A 25,052-nucleotide genomic window follows, 5' to 3' on the forward strand; every position below is an offset into this window, starting at 1 on the left:
GAGCTCTTCAGTATTTTGAAATACCAGGTACTACTTATGCAAAATCTTTGTTCATATTAAAATCCTGTTCTTGAACAATGTAAGAATGATGGAAGTTGCCATTTTGAGCTAGAAAAGTATTAATTGACCCTATTAACTTCTAAAGGAGGGGAAAAAAAGGGCATTAACAAGTGGGAGGACGAATTGGTGTTTTCTTCACCGTCGTAATAGTAAAAGCTAAGGTAAGTCTGTGCTATTTTGATAAGGCTTTCAGCAGGATGGTTTTTGGGGGCCTTTGTCAGGGGATTCCCTGAAGGAGGAGTCGTAATCGCCCACTTGGGCACGCAGAGGGATTCTTACCGGAGGCGGTACGCAGAGGAGCAGCACAAACACTTAAGCAACCTAAATTAATGCAAGATGATGTGTTTTTTTCAGCGAATCCCTGCTCCACAGTATGACTTGGTTCTTTTAAGTGCTGCCCTGGGCTTGACCTCGTTGACAAGGTGACTTTATTCCCCTTGGCCCTTTCTTTTCCCTTGCATCATGTGAGAACCGAGAGCTGAGCCATGAGCAACCCTTGGGCTTTGGCCTCCCTTGCTGTTCCTCAGCAGTGTTTCGGGCTAAACACTAGATCTCAACTAGCTTCTTGTCTTCTATCAAATGTTGTTCTTTCATTGATGCATCCCAGCTATTTTCTTGTGGCTTAAGATCTTGTACCTTATCTCTGTCTATTTCTTCCGTGTGGTTTCTGCTGCTATTTTGACCTTTGTGTCTTTAGGACAGGCTGTAAAACCATGCAGGTGTTAGTCACTCCTGAAACTAAACTGTGTGACCTCCTATGTCTTCAACCGAGTATGCTAAAGAAAATTGCTCTTGCGTTACACACACTTCCTTCTAGTGTGTGGTGGGGTTTTTTTGTAATTTCTTTTCAATACTGATAAAATACTTCTATGAAATTTATGATCATGTAGATTGACTGGCACGTAATATCACGTTAATAATTAACAGAGTAATTTCTGTCTATGTTACTCCCTCTGTTAACTTATTTTCTTAGTAAAAGTGGTTTTGGCATGTTCAGTGCTTGCTTTCTGTAAATTAAAAAAAAAAAAAAAACTGTGGTTTTCCTTGATACCATCTTAATCTATCCCTGCTTTCTCCTTTGACTGGATCTTTTGCTTGAAAGGAAAAACTGACAAAATAAGGAGAGGCAAAGGGCAAGGCTACTCACCTACTGCCTCCGGTAATGGGAGATGTCCTGTTATGAATCCGATCTTAACATAATATCGGCCTTAATAGTTGAATCTGTTACTAAGATAAAATATGTGTGCGGCATCCCGGGAAGGAACTGTGGAGCATCCTGGCACTGTCCAGGGGAGCCTTCTGCTCCTTGCCCTGTGCTCCTGCTGGGAGTTTTCCCTGTCACCTCTGGCACTTTTGGGGGTCTTCTGTGAGCTCGTTTCACCCTCCACACCAGCAATAGGGAAGCTGCAGAGACCATAGAGCTCATATAGCTTTGTGCCCTTCCAGGGACGTGAACTGAGCCCATAGGAAGGGCCGAGAGCAGTTAGTGCTGCACAAGGCAGGGTCAGGGGCAAGAACATCAGGACAGTGTGAAGGAGGAAGAATGGGGAGAAAAAGGGAGCGTGTGCTGGGAGAAGGGAGTGCAGAGCCAGACCTTCCCTTTCGGTAGTGAACCAGCAGGTTTCTGTCTTTGTTTCGAATGCACGAGATGAGGATCTGCAAGAGAAAAGCAGCTGGGTATAAAATAAGGCACCTTAGACCTGTGTCTTCTTACTGCGAGTTCTTAAAGACTTGCTGCTGGTTTGAATAGATACTGATTTATGCAGCAGTAATGGCAAGCTGAAGGTGTTCTGTTTAGAAGCCAAAACTTCAGTCAGGAACCTACAAGCATCAAACAAGCATCTTTTGTGGACTGAATTTCAAGTATCTGTGCTTTTCTGATTGCGTGAGTTGAGGATGAAATGAGAAGTGCAGGATTTTTTTTTTATTGTGTTTTAAAAGAGTAGTTTGGATGATAGAAGGAAACAAAGGTTTTCCTACTTCTAGTTTAAATAAATATCTAATGATAATCAGTGTTTTGTGAGAATAATACTGTAATGTGAGAATATTCAAAACAAAAATTATTCCCTTTTCTGTACATGAAGAGAGAACTTTTGGGAAATGAGATCAATTCCAAAAGAAACTTATACATTGTCCCTTTAGTCAAGCCATCTGGATTTAGTTGTTATTTGTTTTTCTTTTAAAATATGAATATTTCTAAATGAGATTAATTAAGCTTCAGTACCAAGGTGATCATTAGGCTAGTATAAGAAACTCAGCCTATTTATGTACGTACTTTTACCTCTTGAATGGGAGGAATAACCTCAATTTAGCAACTGACCTGCAGCGCGGGAGGTTTGGATTGGGCTTGCTGAGCAAACGTAATTCCTTGATTAAGCTCTTAAAAGGTGGTGTTTAGTCTAAACCTTTTCTTTCCATTTTTGATAAGTGAAAGAGAACTACATGATAAACGGTCACAATAATAATGGAGAAGATAGCATTATCAAAATGTATTGTAAATAAGAGGCAGGTAATCTTACCAGCCTCTTAGAGGTTATCCGAGGATGTTTATTTCCAGGGCTGCTCTGGCTGGGTTGTCCCTGGGGCTCCCCGTCTCTCCCGTGTTGTTCCTGCTGCCCTGGTCTCCTCCAGGAAGGGCACCTCTCTCTGCGGCCTTGTATTTGGCTTCCTCCCTTGGTTTGGGCTGTCTGTGGATCACCTGGAGCAGCTTCCTTTTTTTCCCCTTCTCTTAAGAGTCACAAAGGTTACAAATATTAATAATGGTACAAAAGATTTAATCTGGGATAGGAAACATACCTGGATTATTAGTGCTGAGGGTTGGTCAGGTGCTGAGTGTATGTTTTGAAACACTGAGACTTGGTTGTGGTGGTGCTGACAGAAAGTTTGCTCCTGTTGACCTGTATGCATTTGGTTTTTCTGAACCTGTGCTGAAAGCCAGTTCTTACTCATCCTAAATCATGTTTGTGCTCTTTCTTTTGTATGGTACCTGCTGTTACTGAGCTCTTAGCCTAGAGGTGAGCGACCCTCCATAAGCACAGTTAAATATTTTTATTATGCTAAATAGAAATGCAGTCTGGAGTTTTTCAAAGGAGCTTTAAAGCTGATCTTGCATGTTATATTTTAATCAGAATGGTTAATTTTATTCTAGTATGAATCTCCAGGGTTTGGGCCACAAAGGTGTAAATTTGTTTGAAAAGAATCAATTCATACAGAGTTTCAGGGAAAGATTAGTGTTTAATGTCTTTTCTTGAGGATGAAAAGCAGCAATTATTGTCATTTGAAAAAGAAGTTGATGAAAATCAAAGGAGTCACATAAGTGTGTCCATGCCTAAGCAGTGACGTCTCTCTCTGGGCTCCCAGTCATCACAGAATCATGGAATGTTCAAGGTTGGAAGGGACCCCTAGAGATCATCCAGTCCAACCCCCCTGCTCCAGCAGGGACACCCAGAGCACGGGGCACAGGGCGGCATCCAGGCGGGTTTGAAGACCTCCAGAGAAGGAGACTCCCCACCTCTCTGGGCAGCCTGTTCCAGTCATGTCCGAAATCGCTGAAAGTTTGTCAGTTCCGCACGCATGTTGACATATCCTTATTTCATTTTTCTCTCCAAATCTTGAAAGGATCTCAAAATTATTTACAGACACTGTGCAATGCTGTTTTCCACGTCCAACTCCCCTTTCGCTGTGGGACTCGGTGGGCGAGGGCGGCGAAGCTGCCGTGAAGCCCGAGCGCGGCCAAGCGCAGGCCGACGTCTCGGGCTCCCCGGCAGGGCGGGCACCAGCCGGAAGGGCCTCCGCCCTCTGCCCCCAAATATTTACAGCTGTTAACAAATACAGGAAATGTACTTTGCTGGAAATAGTGTAGTGTGGACATGTACCATGCTGGCCATGGGATGTTTTGCTTCATTGCTTTTCTCTCGAAGCATTTAACTCAATTCTTGGGTGATCTAGTTTGTAGCTTTGCAGTGTGTTTTTAGCACATGTTGTAGAGATGATGCTAAACAGATCTAAGTTGTCCTGTGTTTTCATTCACTTGTGCAGTGGATCAATGTTAAATGCTTTATGAAGCAAAACCTAATTCTGTATTTTTTTTTAGTCGTTTTCCAGTGCTTTCTTTCCATGAAATGGTAGAACTTCAGTCACAAATGGTACTCCCTTCTAGATGCTTTCCAAAATGTAACGGTGAACTAATAATAATATGTCATGATATTCTTAAGGACTTTTAAGTCATGTACTTTTTCATAGCAGATGAGAGCTTCACAGTCATAACTTTTTGAGGTTTTAAATTACTGTGATTTGAAGTTCTACAATGCATATATTTCATCTGTGGTAGCAAATTAGTCTTTGAGTTGACAGGTTCTTTTCCTCTGCTTTTTCTGACTTTTTTTTCAGAGAGTACTCCAGTTTCTTGGCCTGTTTTTTTTTTTCTTCCTTTTCTTTTTTTGAATCTTGTTATGAGGATGCACCTGTGAATTTGAAATCCAGTCCTTGAGTGACAGCTCCATTAAAGAGAAGTATATCATCACACTTAGAAGAGAGGACTTAAAGTCGGGATTCCAGTGATCTCATTTTGAATTTTACACATTTGTTGTGTGATATTAGGAAGAAGGGATATGTTTTGGCTCTCCAAAGGTGCTAAATGCACTCAACTTCTACTGAACTGGTAGCTTATTGAAAATTAAGCTCACTGACATTCAGCATCTGATTTATTAGTCTATGAAATTGGTGCAAGACGTGTTAACTGTCGAGAGCCTTGTATGAAATAACATCTTTGCCCTTGTTTCCTTGTTTGCTTTATGCACAACATGTTTTTTCTTAGGAAGTTTCTAGCTGAAAGCTTTTAAATAATGAAAATTTTGTTTTGTCTCTTCAGTCAAGGTCTGCTGCAACACAGGGAGTTTTACAGACAATCATTTTCTTATTAATTTTGGGATCCCATTGAATAGTTTTTATGTTTTGATTTTTTTTTTTTGGAAATGATACTTTAGAAATGAACTTTTAGGTAAAAATATTTTAAAAGGAGAACGGATGGTATGAAAAATGTCTACGCTGGAAGCTGAAACCTCTAAAACACTGTTACTCGCTTAGTATATAAAAGGCAACTTATATTATCTTTGCCAGGTGCTTTGAAAGTTAAAATAAATGAAGTAAGCTTCCAGATCAACTGCTAGAATTTTTGAAGTTGGCATTTTTTTTGTTTCAAATGTTCTGGTTTCTGCAGGCTAACTGTGGCTAAACTTAAAGAATTCTTGCAATAAAAGTTGAATTTCTTTTTTTCTGTACAAATTACCACCTTCCTCTGTAAATATTCTTGAAATGCTGGTTATGCTGAAGAGCATTTTCAATATCACTTTTATGATTTTGTTTAGAAAGGCTTACCTGACACCTAGTATCTATTTCACTTTTGACCCATGTTATATAAATGTTATGCGACTTAGCCGCACAATCACTGGTGACAAAGCAGTACTGATTTAACTCAAAATCCCTTTTTTTTGGTTGATTCGCTTCCTGTTTGGAAACCAAATCACGTGGATGGAGGAAGCGAGTGGCATGTGGTACATGTTGCAGAATCCAGATTGAAGACAGCAAATAGCTAACCCATTTTTTCATCAACTCAAAGTTAAGCTATATTAATATAAAAGAAAAAAAATCTTACCTGTCCCCCCACATGCATGTGCACACCCACACACTACAATTTAAAAAAAGAAAAAAAGGAAATAGCCGAGATCTGATGCAGTCATCAGCAAAAAGAAGCTGCCAAGAGATTTAGCTTGAATCAAAAAATGTTTCTGTTTCAGAAGAAGGTTCCAGTCTCCCAATTTTTTATTTATTTATTTTATTTTTTAGTTTTTATTTTTTTTGCTGCTATGAATCTAGTGGCTCTTCTCTGTGGATCTGTCATCTCTTTGCAAAAACTATTGAAGTAGGAGATGTAGAAGAAATAGAGATGGGCCTGGCGGGGGGTAGTGTCCCCTAAGGTCCCTGTGGGGGAAAGTGGGTGCTGGACTCCCGGGCCTCTGTTCTAACCTGGCGCTGCCTGCTGCTCCCCGCCTCCTTTCATGTACTTTCTTTGTGCTAGAAAGAGTTAAAGGCTTTACATTTTTTGCATTTAATACTGAAAAATCCATTTCTTATTTCCCTCTTGGAAGATATCAAGAGACAGATTAAATCAAATGTATTTTTCAAAGTTTGTGGGTTCAAGATTAATATTGAAAATTGAAATTATTATAGTAGCCAAACCATCTTCAATTACTTTTTTTTCCCCCCCATATAAGATTGCCAGTTTTTACAATTACTATTTCAGTTTCCTTTCTTTCTTTTGAGCTACCTATACTTTGAAAATGTTTGCTCAATTAAATTGGGGGTGGCAACAGTAAAGTGTGGTGAGATTTCCAGTTGTTTCACAGAAGAATGATAGTATGCAGGGAAAAAAAAAAAGCCAATGACATGGACTTTAGTGACATTATCTAGTGCTGATATATATATAGCTACTATATCCTAGTTGCAATACTGTCAAATTTTATGTTTATGTACAGGAACTTGACAAGAGGAGTTGGTAGATTTAGAGAGATATTAAGAGCTGTCGAAACAAGAACTACACAAAATCTGCGAATGGTAAGTACTGCTAAACCATATTTCCATTTCCACATTGAATTTTATTAGGCAGATATAGCATAAATATGATGGAAGAGTTAAGAGACAAATAATCACATTACAGCATATTGATTGGCATCTGTTATTTCCCTGGTTTGAAATGCCATGTTTTATGGTTAGAGCGAATGAGTTATTCAAAAAGGAATGTTTGAGAAGTATCTTTCCTCAATTTCTTTCTTATTTGTCATTATAGTTAAAAAAATAGTTGTCTCTAACCATATGTACAAGAGTAATCACATTGTCCAGTTTAGGACTTACCAGAGTTTCACTAGAGCATTTCTTCTTTTTGTAATATAGTGAAAGTAGAAAGCAGCATCTGTGTTTTGTTAAGTAGAAAACTACCTAGTTATCTGGGTGTTTGCTTGTTCCCTCTTCTGATAGAGCCTCTTAATTGAAAAAAAAAATCACAAAGACTTTTTAATATCATCATAAAGTAAGCATTTACCAAAGAAGTGGTGCATTTTTGTGCATCTTTGATATAAAGACCTAAGATTTTTTCCTGAAAATTTGATTTTTAGAGTGTTCAAAACGAATATATTAATGCGAGACTTTTAAAACTTACAAAGTAGTAATAAGAATAATTCTTAATTCATGTAATTGATTTTTAATAAACATGTTAAAATTATTTCAAGTTGTAGACTTTAAATGGAAAATAATATTATTACAATAATTAATACAATAAAAAGAAATAAAGGCTTCTTATGGTATAGGAATTAAAGATAGAATATAAGCCATAGGTAATATCAAAGAAGATGTATATTACTGGTAAACATATCTTGGAAATAGTGACAGTTTTGATAGAAATGCAGAACTTGCTGTTGTTCTATTACGCTACCATTTCTAAGGTGCTAAATTTGGATCTTTTAGGATTGCCATATAGCAGAGCTTATGTGTGTATGTATAACACATTACAGAACAGATTAAGCTGAGAGATGCAGATAAATATCTGGACTTAATCGGATAAAGTCCCCGAGCTGTTTGTTAGTGCTGTTTTTCCTTTGTGTTTAGAGAATCCAAGTTGGTACTTGTGCATTACAAAAACAAGTTTGCCTGGTATTTTAGATCTTTCAGAGAATCTTTGAACAGAAACATCAAATGGATGTTTCTAACAGAAAACATATTGAAGACTGCTAGTCTTTATTTGAAATAATCTTGTTGATTTTATGAGACTATTCTTCATTTTCTAGGGAAAATATTTATCTCTCACTTTTACAGACAATAGCAAGGCAATTAGCTGAAATTTTGTTACGAGGCATGTGTGAACAGAGTTACTGGAATCCCCTGGAAGACCCTCCTCACCAGTCACCCCTAGATGATCCACTTCGAAAAGGTTCAAATACAAAGAATTATGCACTCAGTAGAAGACCACGAGTATACACTGGAGAAAAGTATGCCTGACTTTATATCTCTCTTGTTTCAAGCATTGCAATTGTTGTTTGGTGCACCATGCAAGTGAGTTTATATTGTTGAAAAGGAGGAAGGCCTTGGGAAATGTGAAGGTCTTTCCCTGCTGTGCAATATATTGCAGGAAGAAAGCTGCTTTTCCAAGGACAAGTTTGCAATCTGCGCTTGTCGTTTTTTTGTCCTCGCTTCCTAGCACATGCTCTTGTCCTGTATGGGGGCATGTGCTAAAGTCAATAGTTCACCTTACACCTCAGGTGCAAAGCAAGTCCTAGTGCACATGGCAGCGTCTTTCTGCTACCTGGAGGGATCTGGCTGGACACCCTTCTACAGCTTCTGCTGACTGTGTTTCTGCCTGAATCTTTTGCAACCACAAAATTGCAGTGCATCCTTCTAAAGAAGAAAAGCAGAACTGTTCTTAGCTCTCTGAAAAGCACCATGTTCTTTGTCCTCTACAATTTTGACACTCAGAATTGTCATTCAGTCAAGAAGTTGAGTCCTGTTTCTAGATCTGTATTCTGCTTTGTCACAGAAAGGAGAGTGAGCCATGTGGGGATTGAAATTTATTACTGAAACAATGAAAAGCATGCTTAGCAGTTTATCTAGTAATTTCAGAGGAAGCTTATTTCCCAAAACACTTACCTGCTGATCTTTTTAACCTAGTGTTGGCATTTCTTTGTGATGTCACCTTTTTGTTGAGGCTTTTTCTTTCAGTTATTCACTTAAGTGAATAGGTTAATTCCCCTATGGTTAATTCTCACACAGCTTTAGTGTGTCCCTTCCCTTCTGAAAATATGTGGCTTCTTTTTTTTTGTTGTTGTTGATTTTTTGTTTTTTCAAAACTAAGTACTGCCAGTATTGGCATTAAACATGGATAGCCATTTGTTTTTGAAATACTAACTTTCTCTGAAAGTGTAATAGCTGATTGTTTATTTGTAACTAATGCAATGAAAATAGTTTTCTAAGCTGGTCGTGTTGCATAGTTACATTTCTGAGGAAAATAATGTGATTATTTTAAATCATGGAAATGAAATCTTAACTATTCTGCACCATCTTTTCATTAAAAAAAATGGTTTAGAATTGAACATTTATTTTGCAAAAGCAAAGCAAAACTGTGTTTCACTACAGGTATATAATTTAAAAAAAAATGTACCCACAGCCAAGCTTTTTGATAAAACAAATACCTAATTTGTGGGATACGCCTTGATCACTGCCCTTAAAAGTAGGCATAAAGTGCCCAAATACTTCCTTTATCAATTATTGATATGCTATGAAAATTAGGTCAGTGATGCAACTTGTTCCACTCACTTCGGCAGTTACATTTGGAGATGAAATTTGCCCAGTAGCTGTTTTAATCTGTAAGAGTGAAAGACAGGCCTCTCTGTGAGGAGGCTTCTTAAATACAGTCATCTTAAACTTGAGAGCTAATATAATTTGAAACAAATTTGCAATATAGACAGAGATAAGGAATAGTTCATGTCGTACATATTTCTACATAAGGCAAATGTTGCCAACTTGCTTCATGCCTACAGCTTTTCCTTCAAGAGCCTAAGACAATTTTCAGACATCTTTTGATTTTTAAAAAAAGAAAAAAAAATAAGTCATGTCATAAACATTCAAACAACTAACTGGCTTACATAGCAAATCCTAAAGAACAGTCTCTTCCTCTCTAACATTGTTTTAGAAGACAATATAAAGATACTGTGAATCCTAAAACAAAACCAACGTCTCTTCAGAATTTAAGGTAGATAGAATCATAGAATGGTTGAGGTTAGAAGGGACCTCTAGAGATCATCTAGTCCAACCCCCCTGCTCCAACAGGGACACCCAGAGCACGGGGCACAGAGCGGCATCCAGGTGGGTTTGGAAGATCTCCAGAGAAGGAGACTCCACAGCCTCCCTGGGCAGCCTGTTCCAGGGCTCCATCACTTGCACAGGAAAGATTTTTTTCCTTTATGTTCTGGTGGAACTTTTGGTGCTTCAGTTTGTGGCCATTTGCTCTTGTCTATATCTTCTTCTATGTCTTATCTTCTATCTATAGAAGACGTGATTCTGTAAGCGATCTGTTATGGAAGCTCACTTTTTGCACATAGCAAAGCTGTGTTATGAAAGAGCCTTTCGTATTAACTACCAAGGTATGTATCCTGCAGGAAACTTCAGTCATTTGAGATGACCTAGCTGTGTTTATTGAAGATCTCCATTAATGATTATTTTATACAACCGAAAACCCGCATAATTATAGTATAATTATTGCCACCAAGTAGAATGGCCTTTATCTAGATGTGCCAGCAACTCTCCTTCCATATCAAGAGTACTTGTAGCAGGTTTCTCAGGCTTGATCTTTCAATCTTATATATGTTCTTTTTCTTTCATTCTCTGTTCCTCTTTTAGCACATGCTTCTCTGCAGAAGCAGAGCTTTGTTCAGGATAGTTTGGCTGCTCTTGGCTCATGTAGGAGCAGGGTCCTCACAGCCTCAGCACAACGTGCGAGTCAGACACACTCCCTTTGCTCATATCAGAGGGAGCAAAGAGACCCGATCAGCCAGGATGTGGCAGGCCTAGTAGCTCATCTCCAGCAGTAGTCAAAGGCAAATACCTGAGAGAGAGTACAGAAGGACACACTGGTGGGAGAGTTTGCTCTAGGTACTTGCCTACCCTCCAACTGTGTGAATCAGAGGTACTGGTTGGTTTTAAATGTGCTGCCTGAGATGATAATGAAGTGCACGTCACCTCCTTTGAGGTAGGAATAGAGTATGACTAATGTCACTTACAATATCACAGATCTGTGTTATTGCCTCTTGAGCTTCCTTTGTCTCACTTGAAGATGTATAAAAGCTCTTGCTCTGCCTTTGGGTATGTCACGTTTCTGGCCATTTCTGTTGCTCTTCCATGTTTCCTGGGGACTGCCTTACCTCTATGTCTCTGTCATTTGATTTGTGCATTGAAAGGCTGAGATTGGTCATCAGAATTGAACTTCTGCAAACATGACTTAAAGTACTTTTCCCCTGATTTCTGCACTAAGGTGTGAAGTGTTTGAGATGGTCATCAAGTTATTCTATACAAAAATATATTCAAAGATTTATGGAAAAATAATGCATGCCTTCCTCTTAATAGTAAAGATTTCCTTTTTGATTAAGTAGATGACTTTAAGGTGTCTTCTCTGTATCCCTGTATCCCCAGAAAGCGGTTTTTCCCAGCAGCTGTTTCCAGTTGTATTGCTTTCTGAGGACTGTTGCCAGTTGGATGGGCTAAGTTCTTTATGCTGTTTTGGAGACTGGATAGGTAAACGAGGAGCCCAGGCTGCTTCTGCTTCCTTTTCATTCCTCATCTCTTGTCCTGCATCCTTCTTATTTGTGACTGACAGTGTTTTGAAATTTCTTTGTTATATAAAAGATAAAATAGGTCTTCTGAGATTAAAAATCCCCTTCAAAACCAGATGCACAACTCCCATGGATTAAAAACAACTGGCTTGGATGTAGATAGAGATACGTATGGATGGATGTAGATATATCTATGTATTAATTTCAGGCTTAACTTTGCTATCAGTAATTTATTGTAGTTGGATTGTAGCATACAACCTATAGGAATTGCTTATTAACAGCAAGGGGCCATTTACCATGTTTACTAAACAGTTGACTGTGGAACCATTAATCTGAATGAAGATGAAATATTACTTAGCCTGATTGTGAATCTCTTGAGAGAGAAAAACGTGGACAGCTAAAATGTGGTCGCTTGCTCTGGCCCATGTACCTGCTGCAGAAGTTACCTTGCTTTTGAGATGTCTTGCTTATCTTGCTCCCAACCTTTGAGTCAGTGGTGTAGATGCATCTTGGATACAATTTGGTGCCAGAAGCTGGCTAAGCTAAGGATATGTATTTAAAAGATGTCAAATTGTGTAACTTCTGGGATTATTTGGATGTTTTCTTCATCTCTGACAACTGTGGTGGTTTCGTTCTCTTCACTAAGTTTTCCAATATATTTTTTTTAAATGTAAGTTTAGATTGTTGTAAAGAAATTAATTTTAACTAAATGGTATTTATACAAATATAATTTAGCTTGTTATCTATTCTCTCTTCTGGAAATCTTCCTATTTTAATGTATTTGTGTAAGGTAAGAACAATATGTTTAGCTTTAATAAATGAATTTTTCTTTTGAACAGCATCTTCTGTCCTCAAGAGAATACAGAAGAAGCCTTACTATTGCTGCTTATTAGTGAATCTATGGTAGGTAAATTGAGTGAATGCTTTATTTCGAAACCAAACAGTGATTTTTTTTTTTTCTAATTTATTTTTGACTTATTTACTACCTTTCATTTCCTGTTAGGAAAGCAGGCAGTGACTTCTGAATCTCAAGCTTCTGCTCCTTTGAGCCAGCAGGAAGGGCTCCGAAAGCGTTAGGAATAGGAGTTTCTTTCTCCTTTAAAGTCAGTGTACATCAGCTCTGAGCTGAACCTAGTTTCCTTCTAGCCTTAGTCAAGTGAACCTAAAGCCAGGTTTTTCGTTTGGCATCACTTATCAGTATGAACCACTGTTACACCATCTGTTGCAATTCAACAGACTCAAAATATAAGTTGATTTTGTTATACACCCCGAAAACAGAGACTCCTACGGGACCATGCTGAACATATATCTCACCAAAAATTGTTTTGCATTGGGCATTAAAATTCAGATGTCACTCCGTTTTCTAAATAATTTTTAATTGCACAGGATTTACAGCAGCCTGCTGTAATTTTTAATCTCCTGATTTTCTCAGTAGCCAGTTCCTTTCAGTTGCTCGCTTGTGCTGTTTTATCAGGGTTCTGTATTTTTCCTCTAGCACAATTTTATTAATCATCCATCAACTGCCCTGTACTGACATTCTTATACAAGGTCAGTTATATATTCTCAAATGACAAAAATGGAAAGTTTCAGCTGAAATTTTCGCCAGCTTTCAAACTGGAGGATGGAGTCACTACAATCTCAGAAATGATTTAGCAATCTGTCTCGCTGAACATCAATGAGATGTGGTCTTTTATAGAGATACTTGAAACTCTGGCATAATTTCTGTTGTGAAACAGTTTAGTGATCAGTCTCTTACTTGAACTGCTATAAACATTTACACTCCAGTACAAGCTACACTTCATTTCTTGTGGTCTGCCCTGAAGTGGTGCTCGTGACAGCATCTGCTCCCAGAGGACTAGACTGAGCAAATGCTTCGTGCAGCACGTGCTGCTTTTGTTGCCCTGTGCACTTACCACTGAAAGGGACCCTCTGGGCTCCTGCAAGGTGCTGAGCAGGTTGTGGCAGTGAACGGGATCCTGGTTGGAACCATATTCATTGTATGAAAGTGGAAGCCTTGCCTGTTCTGCATAACCTCAAACTGCCCATTGATCTGCTTGCATATGTGATTCCTTGCATATCAGCACTAAGAAGCCAGCAAACAAAATATTACCCTTTTAAGTCTGCTTTGAGGTAACTTGTAACTTTTTCTGTGTGAATTAGATCTGTCTAGATGCATAAAATGTTTTTCACCATAAAACATTATGCCCTTAACAAATTCATCTATTTAGAAATAATTATTGAAAGACAGATTTTATATATATATGTGTGTGTGTGTGTGTGTGAAACTTTAGTTTCTGACATGAAGCTACCAGATAGACAACCATTTGTATCAATAGGTATCTCAAACATGAGGAAATCTCTAAAGGCAGAAGATAACCAAGATAAGGTGTTTCAGAGGGTTGCTGGTACAGTGTGTGGTGTACTAGGTGATACAGGTGATCTTAGTTGTTGGGAGATCTCTGCTGTTAAACAAGATTCCTCCTTGATTGTAGTTTATTTAATCCTCAGTAACCTCTGTTCTCAAAAGGCAAAATGTATTTAGGAATTACACTTGCAGTGTGCTGTCTGCTAAAGGACATGGAAGTCTGAAGCCTGCTGCAAAGCTGGTCTGATTCCAAGCCCGTGTTCTTGACTAAGGCAAATTTCTGTGCCAGTTCCCTTCTCGGTGATAATTCCTGAAGAGCAATTGCGTGGTTACCCTGGGCAGGATACTACTAATAAGGGAGAGAGTACTGTCACAATCCTGCTAAGAGAAAAGGAAGTGAATGCCTTATTAATAAAGATACAACAGAACATTTGAATATCCTTCCAATGAGTGTGTTATTTGCATACAGAAAAAAAATTGAATTATAAAAGCTGAACTAACTAGTCATTATTTTAAAGCAAACTTCTTTTGGTTTCTGAGAACTCTTTTGTAATTTTACATAAATTGCCTAGTTTATATAATTAAATATAATCAGGTGATTAAAATAAATAAGGAAGCCTAACTCATTCAGCTAGTGCATTAAATTAGTGTAGATTCATGCTTTCTCCAAATTAAAATCTGTAGATTCCGATTAATGCTAATGCCTATGCAAATCTATAAGTTTGCTTGACCAGAACTCCAGGTTGGGTTGCAGTGGCTGACCTGGTTTCCTGCGGGCCTTGTGTTGCAGGCCAACCGTGACGCTGTGCTGAGCAGGATCCCGGAGCACAGGAACGATCGCATCATCAGCCTGCAAAGCGCGTCCGTCGTTTACGACCTGCTTACCATAGCCCTGGGAAGAAGAGGCCAGTATGAAATGCTCTCAGAGGTGCGTCCCCAGGGGTGAATGGTCAGCTGTGTTCTCACGACGATTATGATAGGGCTTAAGGGCTAAACAGATGCTAGACTCTGTCATTCTGACCACTATAAAAATAGAGGAGTAGTGAATCAATACCCCAAAAAGTTTACTGTTTAAATGTGCACCAGTGACTTGAGGTGAGCAAGCGTAGAAAGCGCAAGTTTTTATGAAAGGTGTGATAAATCAGATATTTAATGGGACAGATATTTAACGGTACAGCAGTTCACATACTTTGGGGTTATATGAGATGTAGACATCAGGAAGAAAAAGCAGAAGAGAAGAGCCAATTGTGGAACGAGTTGAAGAGTTTGATAGAGTTACAGATGTGAACACAGTCAAACTGGAAAAGAGGGAAGTATAGCAAGGGAAACAAAAAGTCTTTGGAATGTCCATAGATCTTTGCTTTTCATTTTTCTGTTCCTGTCGGCCTGGAGAATATAGCTATTTCCCTTTTGAATTTTCATTCAAAGCTTAGGAGGCACCAACTCCAATTTTCTTGCAACTGTGCTTTTAAATACAATGCCATGAATCTAATAATGTGGATTTGTAATAAGACCTATTTATTATTGGTTGTTTTTTCCCTTCTGAAACATTTTCTGTAGCTTATTTTAATACTTAAATAGTGGATGGATAACCAGGAAAAGGATTCCAGAAAACAGATATATGAGGCTTTATTTCAAAATCAGTATTTCTCCTATACCTCATAACATTTGCAGTAATTCAGAATCCTGAGCATATGTAAAATGGCTTTGGAGTTGATAGAAGAGGGTCTATGAAAGAAGAGGTACTATAGAAGACAGTTCAAAGCTGCAAGTTGTGCATGCCCTCAATTTTAGTCAATGCAATAGAAGCTCTTTCATGACACCACGTAGTTTGAAAGCTATTACAGGACTCATCCTAGAAAGCAACCTGCTAGGGAGTATTGCCATGTGCTTGCTGGTGCAGGCGCTGCTGCCTGCATGGAGTTGTAGGCACTTCTCAAAGCTGCAGATGATGAGTAAAAATACTTTTACCATCTTGCGTTCCCCTTTGCCATATGTACTACTGAATAGCATACTTCCTGAGTTATTTTGACTTCACACATAACTAGTCAGTTTACTGTCCTCTTTTTTGCTTTTAGTGATGGAAAGTCCAACTAATAAATACATTTTGTTTTAGTTGTCTTAATAGATATTGGTTTTACCGTAACAGTAGTTAATTTCACGTCCAATTTAATGATGTACTCTGGTTTTGAAACAGAAGTAGAAAGGATTTGTTTTTAAAGAAAATTGTTTGGTAGCAGTGGCCTTAATACTGGATGTTGTGTGGTAAGAAAATGGTATTATACATCACTTATACATAAGGAACTTAGATATTTATATCTTTTTCTCCAGCCTCTGCACGATTATTTCGTTCATCTTCTGTTATTAGGTGGGAATGTACTACGTATCTGACTGTTCCCTGTAATATTAAGGCTGAGTTTGAATGTTAAAAGTAATTTGGGGTATTAGTCTAGCGTATACATTGTATCTGTCAGAGCAGAAAAATGCTTCATATAATTGTACTCTGCAGACCCGAATGTTAATTGCTAAATGAGTTTGTTTAATCCAGAACAGTATTCCACCTTTGAACCCTCTGGAGCTGATCTGACTAAAAAGAGAAGAGTGTAGAAAGAGGAAATAGTAACTATTGCCAACAGCAAATACAAAACCTTCCTAATTAGCACATAATGTTAATGTATTGAATCTCTGTATAGTAATAATTAATGCCCCTTTTTTGCCTTGAGTTATTCAATCTCAGTAGAATGTTTAGTGTAATAAAAAATGAAACTCAATTGAGTTTTTTTAGTTTTATTTCTAATCTGATTTTTCAGTTTTTCCCTATGTACTTTGGATGTTGTTTAAATCGAATGTTCACAATTTAGCAAATGTAGCTGTACAACTTTGCTTCTCAGATAAGACTCATCTGCTTCTCAGAACTTGTGATTCACTGAATCCTTCCTGTAAGGGTACATTGGTGGGATTTATTTCATTTTATTATCCCTTCTTTCAGGCTAAGTAGAACAGCACCTACAGGATGATGATGATGATTATTATTATTATTTCCTTATAGAACCTGATAGCTATTTTTGCTCGTATGGTTAACAATTTCAATACTAGGCTTATTTAGGTGTAAGCTGATGAGAAAAATCTTATACTAGTGTATCTTCTTAATAGTTTAAGAATGTGTTCTTAATGAATGTTTTTTTTTGCCCAAAAAAAACAGTGTCTAGAAAGAGCCATGAAGTTTGCGTTTGAAGAGTTTCATCTCTGGTATCAATTTGCGTTGTCCTTGATGGCAGCAGGAAAAGTAAGTCTTACTTTGTCCATGCAATTCTTGTATTGATGGTTACTGATAACAATATCTGGCCTTCTATACTTTTTCATCTCTAAGTGTTTTTGAAAGTTATGCTAATTTTCAGATCAGATAAATAAAGCGCATGGCTGAGTTTTTGTCTAGTAATGTAAAGACATGTGAAAATCTTTATTCCAGTGATTTATTTCAGGAGGATTGAAAACTGAAGATCATGACTGTCTTGCCAATAATTTAGTTTAAGCCCTGATTTCTATCAGATCATATTATTCAGTAACTGCCTAATTTAAATATTATTTTGATGAACAAATTTTATGTTTAGGTGCCAATTAATGCTGAGTTATGATTCCCTTTATTCAGAATTTTGGTGCATGGAGTCTTTTCTTTTATTCCTATCTATAAGACTTTGCACCCTACACAATTAAACTGGGATGCATGATTTTAATCATCATTTTTTTCATAAACTGGAAGGCTTTATCATCAGATGTAGTCTTCTGCTTTCAGTTTCTTTTGGTTTTCTCTCTTCCACTATGGAAAAGAAACTTAATTTGCTGTGTAATGCATGGATTTGATGTGTCAGGGATATATAGATAGATTTAGATTTTTTTTTTTAAATATTATTCATAGTAGAGGTATTTTGCTTATCTTCAGTATTGGAGGAAATGGGTGGTTTACAATTTCCTTAGAAGCTGTTATCAGAAGTACATTACTTCTTGAGGGTCTTGATTCTTCTTCCCATTCTTCATTTTACCCAGAGTTATCTTCTAAGCTGTTATGGGATGATAGAATTGGATGAAAAATGCTCTCAGACATGAGGAGTACTGCCATAAACTCTTGTTTCCTGTAATAGCTGTTCCCAAGTGCTATCGTAACTCCTGGAGGATGCGAGAGCACAGCCTGTTCTGCTGCCTAGTTCCAACTGCAGCTCTTTCTTTCACCTTGCTCAAACGCTGTGAGCTCACAGGCCTAGCAAAGCTTAAGTGCACCTCAAAAGCAGTCCCTAGATCATATACCACTGGATTTATTTTATGAGCCAATATTTCACCCGGGACACTTAGTTCGTAGTGGAAAAATAATAACTACAGTAGCGCCTGAAGTCTTGCATTTCACTTATACAAATTTTTGTGACAATTTCTCAACAGAATGTTTCATAATGGATCCTTCACATAGGGAAAAGAAAGTAGAAAATGGAAATAAGGATTGTATATCTGTTAAATATATCTATACTTTTAGTAATTTCCTTGGGAAATGTTTTTAACAGTCTGCTCGAGCAGTCAAAGTCTTGAAGGAATGCATCCGTTTGAAACCAGATGATGCAACTATTCCCCTCCTAGCTGCAAAACTCTGTATGGGATCTCTCCACTGGGTAAGCTTTGCCACCGCTTCTTTTCAGCAAGAGATGAGTATCTGAATTGCAACAAGATCTGAAAATCTTGGTTGAGGGATGTCAAAAATATTTTGCAAAGTAACCACACACACCTGTCCTGGTTTAGGAAACAAGGAGTAATACTGCTTGTTGTATTGCCTTGCTGTTCTAATATATTTCATATAAAGTAGGTATTGCAATTTTACTATATGACAGTTGTTTGGAAACAGAAATTTAACTTGATTGTAAAACTAAAAATATATTAAAAAATAAAACATACATAGTTGACATATGGAGATTAAAAGTGAATCAGACTTTTTTTTTTTCTGTGCAAGAGTAGGGTAACTTCTTTGGAAGTTAATGGAACAAAAATGTTGCTAATTCCCAAATCTTCTCTTTCTCTCATGTTTGTGATGTTGCATTGTATTTTAGATGGCCTTGAAATTGGTTTATCTGTACAAAAGCACTAAGGTGATTGAAGATAATCATACAATTTCCACGATAAATGTGTAATTTTTAGAGCAAAGATTGGAGACAGATGTTATTTACCTACTTAAGGAGCAGGAAAGGAAGGAAATGTTGTAAGCAGAAATTCAGAAAATAATGCAGTGGTAGGAAGATGACTTGCTGAGGCCAATAAAAGTACAGTCTTGCTAATAATTAACCTAGATCCTAGTTCCGTGAATAGTTCCCTTTGGATTGACTGTGTGTGGAGCCACTTGCAGTATTTCTCATTTACGTTTACTGGAATGGATTCAAATTCCTGTTACTGTCTTAGTATGGATATGCAGACTGTTGAAACTCCATTATTTTATATGTTTTTGTATTTATCAGCCCCCATACTTTCAGGAATATTGTAATGCAGACATCTGGTTAGGCTTTTTTGCAGGGTTGGAGCTTATAGTTCTTGGAATCAGTTTTCCAAAAGTAGTAGTATATGGAACAAGAGTTCTCTTAACTCTGAAATGCCAAAAAAAAAGAGGGGGGGGGCGGGAGGGGAAGAAAAAAAAAAAAGATAAACAAGCTTAGAATGAATTGTGTTAAATGCTAGTGTTTCTTAACTGTAAGATAAAATATATTTGAATCTCATTCAGATTAAATCGTGCTCTGTACTGTGAATTTAGAAGGAAAGCTAGGGCTACTACCAAGGGCAATAGAGTCCTTTGAGGCAGCGAGGACTGAGATTTCAGAGCTGGTGTGCATAATACTGATGCTATGTGTTATTCCTTTAGCTAGCTTTAGACTCGCATTGATGTTTTACAATATTTTCAGTTGGAAGAAGCAGAACAATTTGCCAAAACTGTTGTTGATCTTGGGGACAAAACGTCGGAGTTCAAAGCAAAAGGCTACTTAGCGCTGGGACTGACCTACAGCCTGCAGGCTACTGATGGTAAGACGAGAGTAAATACGCTCACATTCAGAAATTCCCATATTGCCTACAAGCAGACTCGCAGCAAAATACCAGATTCCAATGTTAAAGCTGCTTTGCGTGATCTTTTTCTCACAAAGCATTAAAGCTTCTTCAGTAAATCTCTTGATCTTGCATATCACTGATTAAATATATCCTTTTCAGCATCTTTGCGAGGGATGCAAGAGGTCTTGCAGAGAAAGGCTCTTCTTGCATTTCAGAGGTGAGTGGGTGTTAGTCTTTCATTTCATTCTACTGTATGTAGTGAAAAGCTTGATTCTGTGTTTAAAAAAAGGGACTTGTAAAGATTGCAGTGAGGGTTTTACCTCTGGGAGTCTCCCCTCATGAGTACAGAATGTATTCCTTTAACATGCACTTCATTTTTTTTCTAAAAATGAAAATAGAATATTTAGAAATATCTAAACTGATTCCTAAGGTATTCCTTTTATTTTAAGGACAGTTGTATTGTTCTCTAGGATAAAATAAGTGTTTAAAGGAGTATTCTGTTCTAATCTGGAGGGGAAAAACGGTGTGATGTAAAGCCTTTAATCGTGGCTGAATGTGACAGTGTTTCTAGTAGAATCAGTCACTGATCAGATTGTATACCACGTTCATGTTGAGGCAGTTTTTTTTATGGTTGAGAGACAAAGCTCAGGTAATCAGGTAGCACTGGAGAAGAAAATCATTTCTGTATGCAGATGTAAACGCCCAGGCAGTGAAATTGCAAATATCCCTTCTTCAGCAAGCCTTGCTCAGAAGTAGCGCTGTTGGGGATGGCAATAGCTCATTCTCGAAGGCAGTGCAGGCAGTGAATATTCACAGGTGAGTGTGGCCCGCTTCCCCCTCTGGATATAGTTATGATTGCAGAGCCAGCAGAAGTGCTGCATTACCTCAGTGTACCTCCCTTTACATTTACATACTCTTGCAAAATCCAGTTTTATTGAGATAGGTCTAAATGCTTGAAGGACTCTCCTTACCAATTTGTGAATTAATATAAGCAAATTTTTATGTGAGTGTCAAATCTAAGGCTTTGAGGGGATGTGGCTGTACACCTGAGAGGCTAAGTTTGAAGGAGTGCTTTTATCAGACAGCGTTAGAGTGAAGCTGGTACATATGTGCTCTTCCTTTCTCTGTCCTTAATTATTCCTATTTGTGTAAATATGCGTTAACACTATCTATTTTTATAGTTCCTTAATGGTTTTAGTAGGCTTTTTACTTTAGCATTCTTGCTCCGTACTGAAACTGAACTTCCTACCTCCTTTTTTGCATTTCAGTTCCTCACCCATCCTTGTTATCACGGGCTTCACTGTTTCACAATCACTGTGCTAATCTTTGCTCACCGTTGCTGTCCATTCATTTCCTGGAATACCTTTTTTTTCTCCACTTTTCAGGTTCTAATATTGATTTGCTTCCTTCTGCTGACTCTCTTAAAAAGTGAGGGACATAATGAGCTCCAGTCTGAAACTCATCTGTTCCAGTTCAGCTCCTTATCCCTCCTTATTCTTTCTTACCCTCCCACTTACTGTATGATCCCATGCTCTGAGAGTCAGTCCTTGCAAATGGGCTGCCTGGAAAAAGTCCATTTTCTGAGCTTTAGAAGTGGGACTTTTTTGACTTTTTAGTTTTAAACCTGTAAATATGGGGTTGCTTTTCTAGGTAATAGTGTTGGTCATTTCAGTTTTAAAAATGGTAAGTGGTGTTTGTGCTTTTAAAAAATAAAATTAAAAAAAGCCTCTTAATGCTTTCTTAACTGTTGAATTTCCAAGACTTCCAAGCAGTCGGTAGTGCCAGCTGAACACTAAAAACATGCCTAGCATCTCTTCAATGAACCACTATAGATATCCTTCAGCTATATAGTATGAATGGAGCTGTAATTAGTCCTTTCAAATATTTATATTTGCTAGCAGAATATGAATTTATGCCCTGTGTGTTTTGGACACGAGGATTAATTACATCTGTGTTCCCTGCATCTTTATGATTCCTTGCGTTTTTTTTCAGCTGATACCACATGCACTAGAAATGGTCCATATTTGTTTACGTGCACATTCCAGTGTATTCATGCACATTCTAGTGTATTCATGCTTAAACTATATGTTCGTCCTGTCTATGGGCATTTCCTAAATTAATTTGTACCAAGCTTTGATGTTCACGTGCATACGTGACGTACAAGGCATATATTTTGGAAACCTTGCTGAATAGTTGGTACTAGCCTATACTTTCTGATGGTGTGAATTGGATTATTTCAGAGAAGTCACTGAACATTTGATAAATAACAGCAGCTTTATTCTGAAGTGACTCAACCAGTACTCCTAAGTTAAAATCTTCACTTCTTTTACTGAGAATGAATGTTTGTAAAGACCCAGCCCATTGCTGATTAAATGGAGGTTGACTGAGAAGAGAAGCCACTGTAACAAATGCCAGTCAGTCAGCAGTGGTGGTGAGAGCTTTCATACCATCCCCTGTGCCAAAATATGAGCATGCTGTAGAGGAGATATCTGAATATGCATACATGAATATATACATTTATGTGTGTGTTTATCTATAAACTGTATTAATGGGGATGAAAATCGCTTGTGTTTTTTTGTTTTTAAGGGCTCACAGTTTGTCTCCAACAGATCATCTGGCAGCCTTTTACTTGGCACTGCAGCTTGCCATATCCAGACAGGTTAGTTGTGTTTTTAAAAAAGCACCTTCCTATTGGCATGTGAAGCTTAGCAACTCTGGCTGTCAGTGGATGCCATTGAAAGTTTTTTCAATGAACTCCTACTTTTCCATATGCACATATATATATATATATACATATATATATATATACACACACACAAAAATGCCGTAGATGGTCTTGTTTTTTCTCTCACTTTCCCTGCAAAGTGTGCAAGTTTCTAGATATTTCCATATTTAGAAATATTCTTTCTGGACACCTTCAGTTTTGTGCATTTCTCCAGATTTCTGCCACAACTGCTCAGCTGTAGAATCCCAAATAAGGGGATATGATATTCAATTCTATTTTTATAAGCATTTGTTTTGCTAGATGGAAAGCAACCAAAAGCTGTGTGTGTGTAGTTTTCCTGATTGTTTGTTTTTGTTCTTTTTTCCCCCTCTTTTTACTTTAATATTATTATCTCCACTCAGTGTGACTGTATCTGGAGAGTGGGATTTTTGAGTCTATACTTGCATAATATAGATAGTGCTTACATCTTCAGTCCTGCTAAGATACGTGCCTTTCCAAATTACTTGTAGAAAGTTTTGTTATTGAGGACAAAATTACGAAAAAAAAAGTGTTTAAGACAAGTATAAAATCATTAAAGCAGTAAGAGATATCAGTTTGGTCCAACTTGTACAGTTCTATTTAAGAGGTTGAGTTCTAGCATATATTACATGAATTTGGAAAACATGGAATGCCTTCTATGTGTCATGGCAAGCCCTTTCTTGTGTCAAGCTTATTTTAGGAGGTAGCTTTAAGCACGGTAGTTTACATACCTTGGGTGGCTACTTTTCACTGCTAATGAATAGCAGAGACATTGGGCTGTGCGACATGAAAGTAAAAGGGATTGTCACTTTAACACAACAAAATTTTTTTTTACTAGCAGGCTGTGATGTTTCAGAATTCCATATTTTTAGTGATGTTTAATTAAATCTCCTCATTGTAACACTTAATGTACGCATTTTAAGCAAAAGCACAGGTAGCTCAAGCCATCATGAGGTTAAATAGGAAGAGAAGTTACGCAGGCAATTCTAACGGTATATCTAACTGATGCATTCCAATTACAATATTTTCAGAATCAACTAGGAATACAGCCAGCATTTGAAAAAGAATAATATTTATCTCTCAGTGAATATTTTTAAAGGGTTTAACTGAACTGCTTTTTTTTTTTAAATTCATTTACCAGAGTTAATATATGGTTTTCATTTTTACTGTTCTCCATAGCACATCACGTTCATTTCAGACTTCTGAACAGTATTTTACAGGAGACTTAATCTGTTTGGTATCTAGGTGAATAATTCACTTGGAACATTTTATGTATATGCACTAGAATAACAGGAGGCAATATTTCTAATATGTCTAAAATAGCTTTCTTTTTCCTTATTTTTTTTCCTTTTCATCAGATACCAGAAGCTTTGGGTTATGTTCGTCAGGCTCTGCAGCTACAAGGAGATGATGCCAACTCCCTTCATCTACTTGCACTCTTGCTATCAGCACAGAAACACTATCATGATGCTTTGAATATCATTGATATGGCCTTGAGTGAATATCCAGAGAACTTTATGTGAGTGAATATCATGTTCGCTTTCTTCATTTGCTCTCATATTTATTTTTTTGAGGCTCTCATCTCATTAATTTTCAGAGAAGATGGATATGAGCATTTGTCTCAACTTCTCCATCCCCAAGGCTGTTTCTCTTGCAGCTTTGTTTTTTATTAACGGCTTCTTAAATAACAAGCTATTGGTTTTGGAAGGGAAGATGATAGCGCTGGGTAGTTGAGCTCATTTTCTGTTTTTCTACATAATATTTGTTTAGATAATTTCATCCTGGTATGTACTTTAGAGTATTTTTGTCTTAAGTTTTCATGCAGTGTTCTAGAAAGGGTAAACAATACTTTTAGCTGGAAAAAATCAATCCCGTTCTATCGTGGGATAACTTGCTGCTTATTTTATGGAACCTATTATGTAAAATACATCACAACAGAAAATCTACTATTTTGCCTATATAATTGAAATCAGATGATGGATAAGAAAACAAGTGAAAGGAGAAACAGCCTGTATTTGATGGACGTTCTTTTGTGGTTTAAGAAGAATCATTCTTTATATTTATTCTTCATGTTATCTGTGTCTGAAAATATATTTTGGCATTCATGTGTCTCTAAGTGGGCCTATAAACGTGTTACAAGTTTGCTTTATGTTCTTAGGAAACTAACCGGACACTTCAGGCTGACATATCTCCTATGCAGAGACAGCTTCCATTAACTTCAAGGAGAGTGGCAATGTCCCCTTTTGATAAGCAAGTTTTATTGACAGTCACTTAAGTCATAATTCTTAGTACTGCAGACATCCTGACAATTTTTCTTGAAATATTTCAAACTCGATTTTGAAGTGACTGGCTTTTATCACGTGTTTTGATTATATCAGCATATCAGAAAAATACAATTTTTTTAAGAATTACTAGTGTGAAAATAGGGATTATAGTGTTGATT

The 25,052-nt window shown here is 37.4% G+C and overlaps 1 protein-coding gene across 2 annotated transcripts in view; it reads left to right on the plus strand.

The window, feature by feature from the left end:
* The window catches only part of TTC7B (tetratricopeptide repeat domain 7B), a 104,647-nt gene that overhangs the window by 22,523 nt on the left and 57,072 nt on the right, over positions 1-25,052 (plus strand). For both annotated transcript variants that reach the window (XM_026046709.1, XM_026046701.1), the window contains 10 exons: positions 6,594-6,672; positions 7,927-8,099; positions 12,272-12,335; positions 14,588-14,725; positions 17,000-17,083; positions 18,348-18,452; positions 19,725-19,842; positions 20,026-20,083; positions 22,453-22,525; positions 23,968-24,128. In XM_026046709.1, coding sequence (XP_025902494.1) covers positions 6,594-6,672; positions 7,927-8,099; positions 12,272-12,335; positions 14,588-14,725; positions 17,000-17,083; positions 18,348-18,452; positions 19,725-19,842; positions 20,026-20,083; positions 22,453-22,525; positions 23,968-24,128 — 1,053 coding nt within the window. The remainder of the gene's footprint in view (positions 1-6,593; positions 6,673-7,926; positions 8,100-12,271; positions 12,336-14,587; positions 14,726-16,999; positions 17,084-18,347; positions 18,453-19,724; positions 19,843-20,025; positions 20,084-22,452; positions 22,526-23,967; positions 24,129-25,052) is intronic.

This window comes from Nothoprocta perdicaria, unplaced genomic scaffold (genome assembly GCF_003342845.1).
Source record: "Nothoprocta perdicaria isolate Ctin4 unplaced genomic scaffold, notPer1 scaffold_108, whole genome shotgun sequence".
Lineage (NCBI taxonomy): Eukaryota > Metazoa > Chordata > Aves > Tinamiformes > Tinamidae > Nothoprocta > Nothoprocta perdicaria.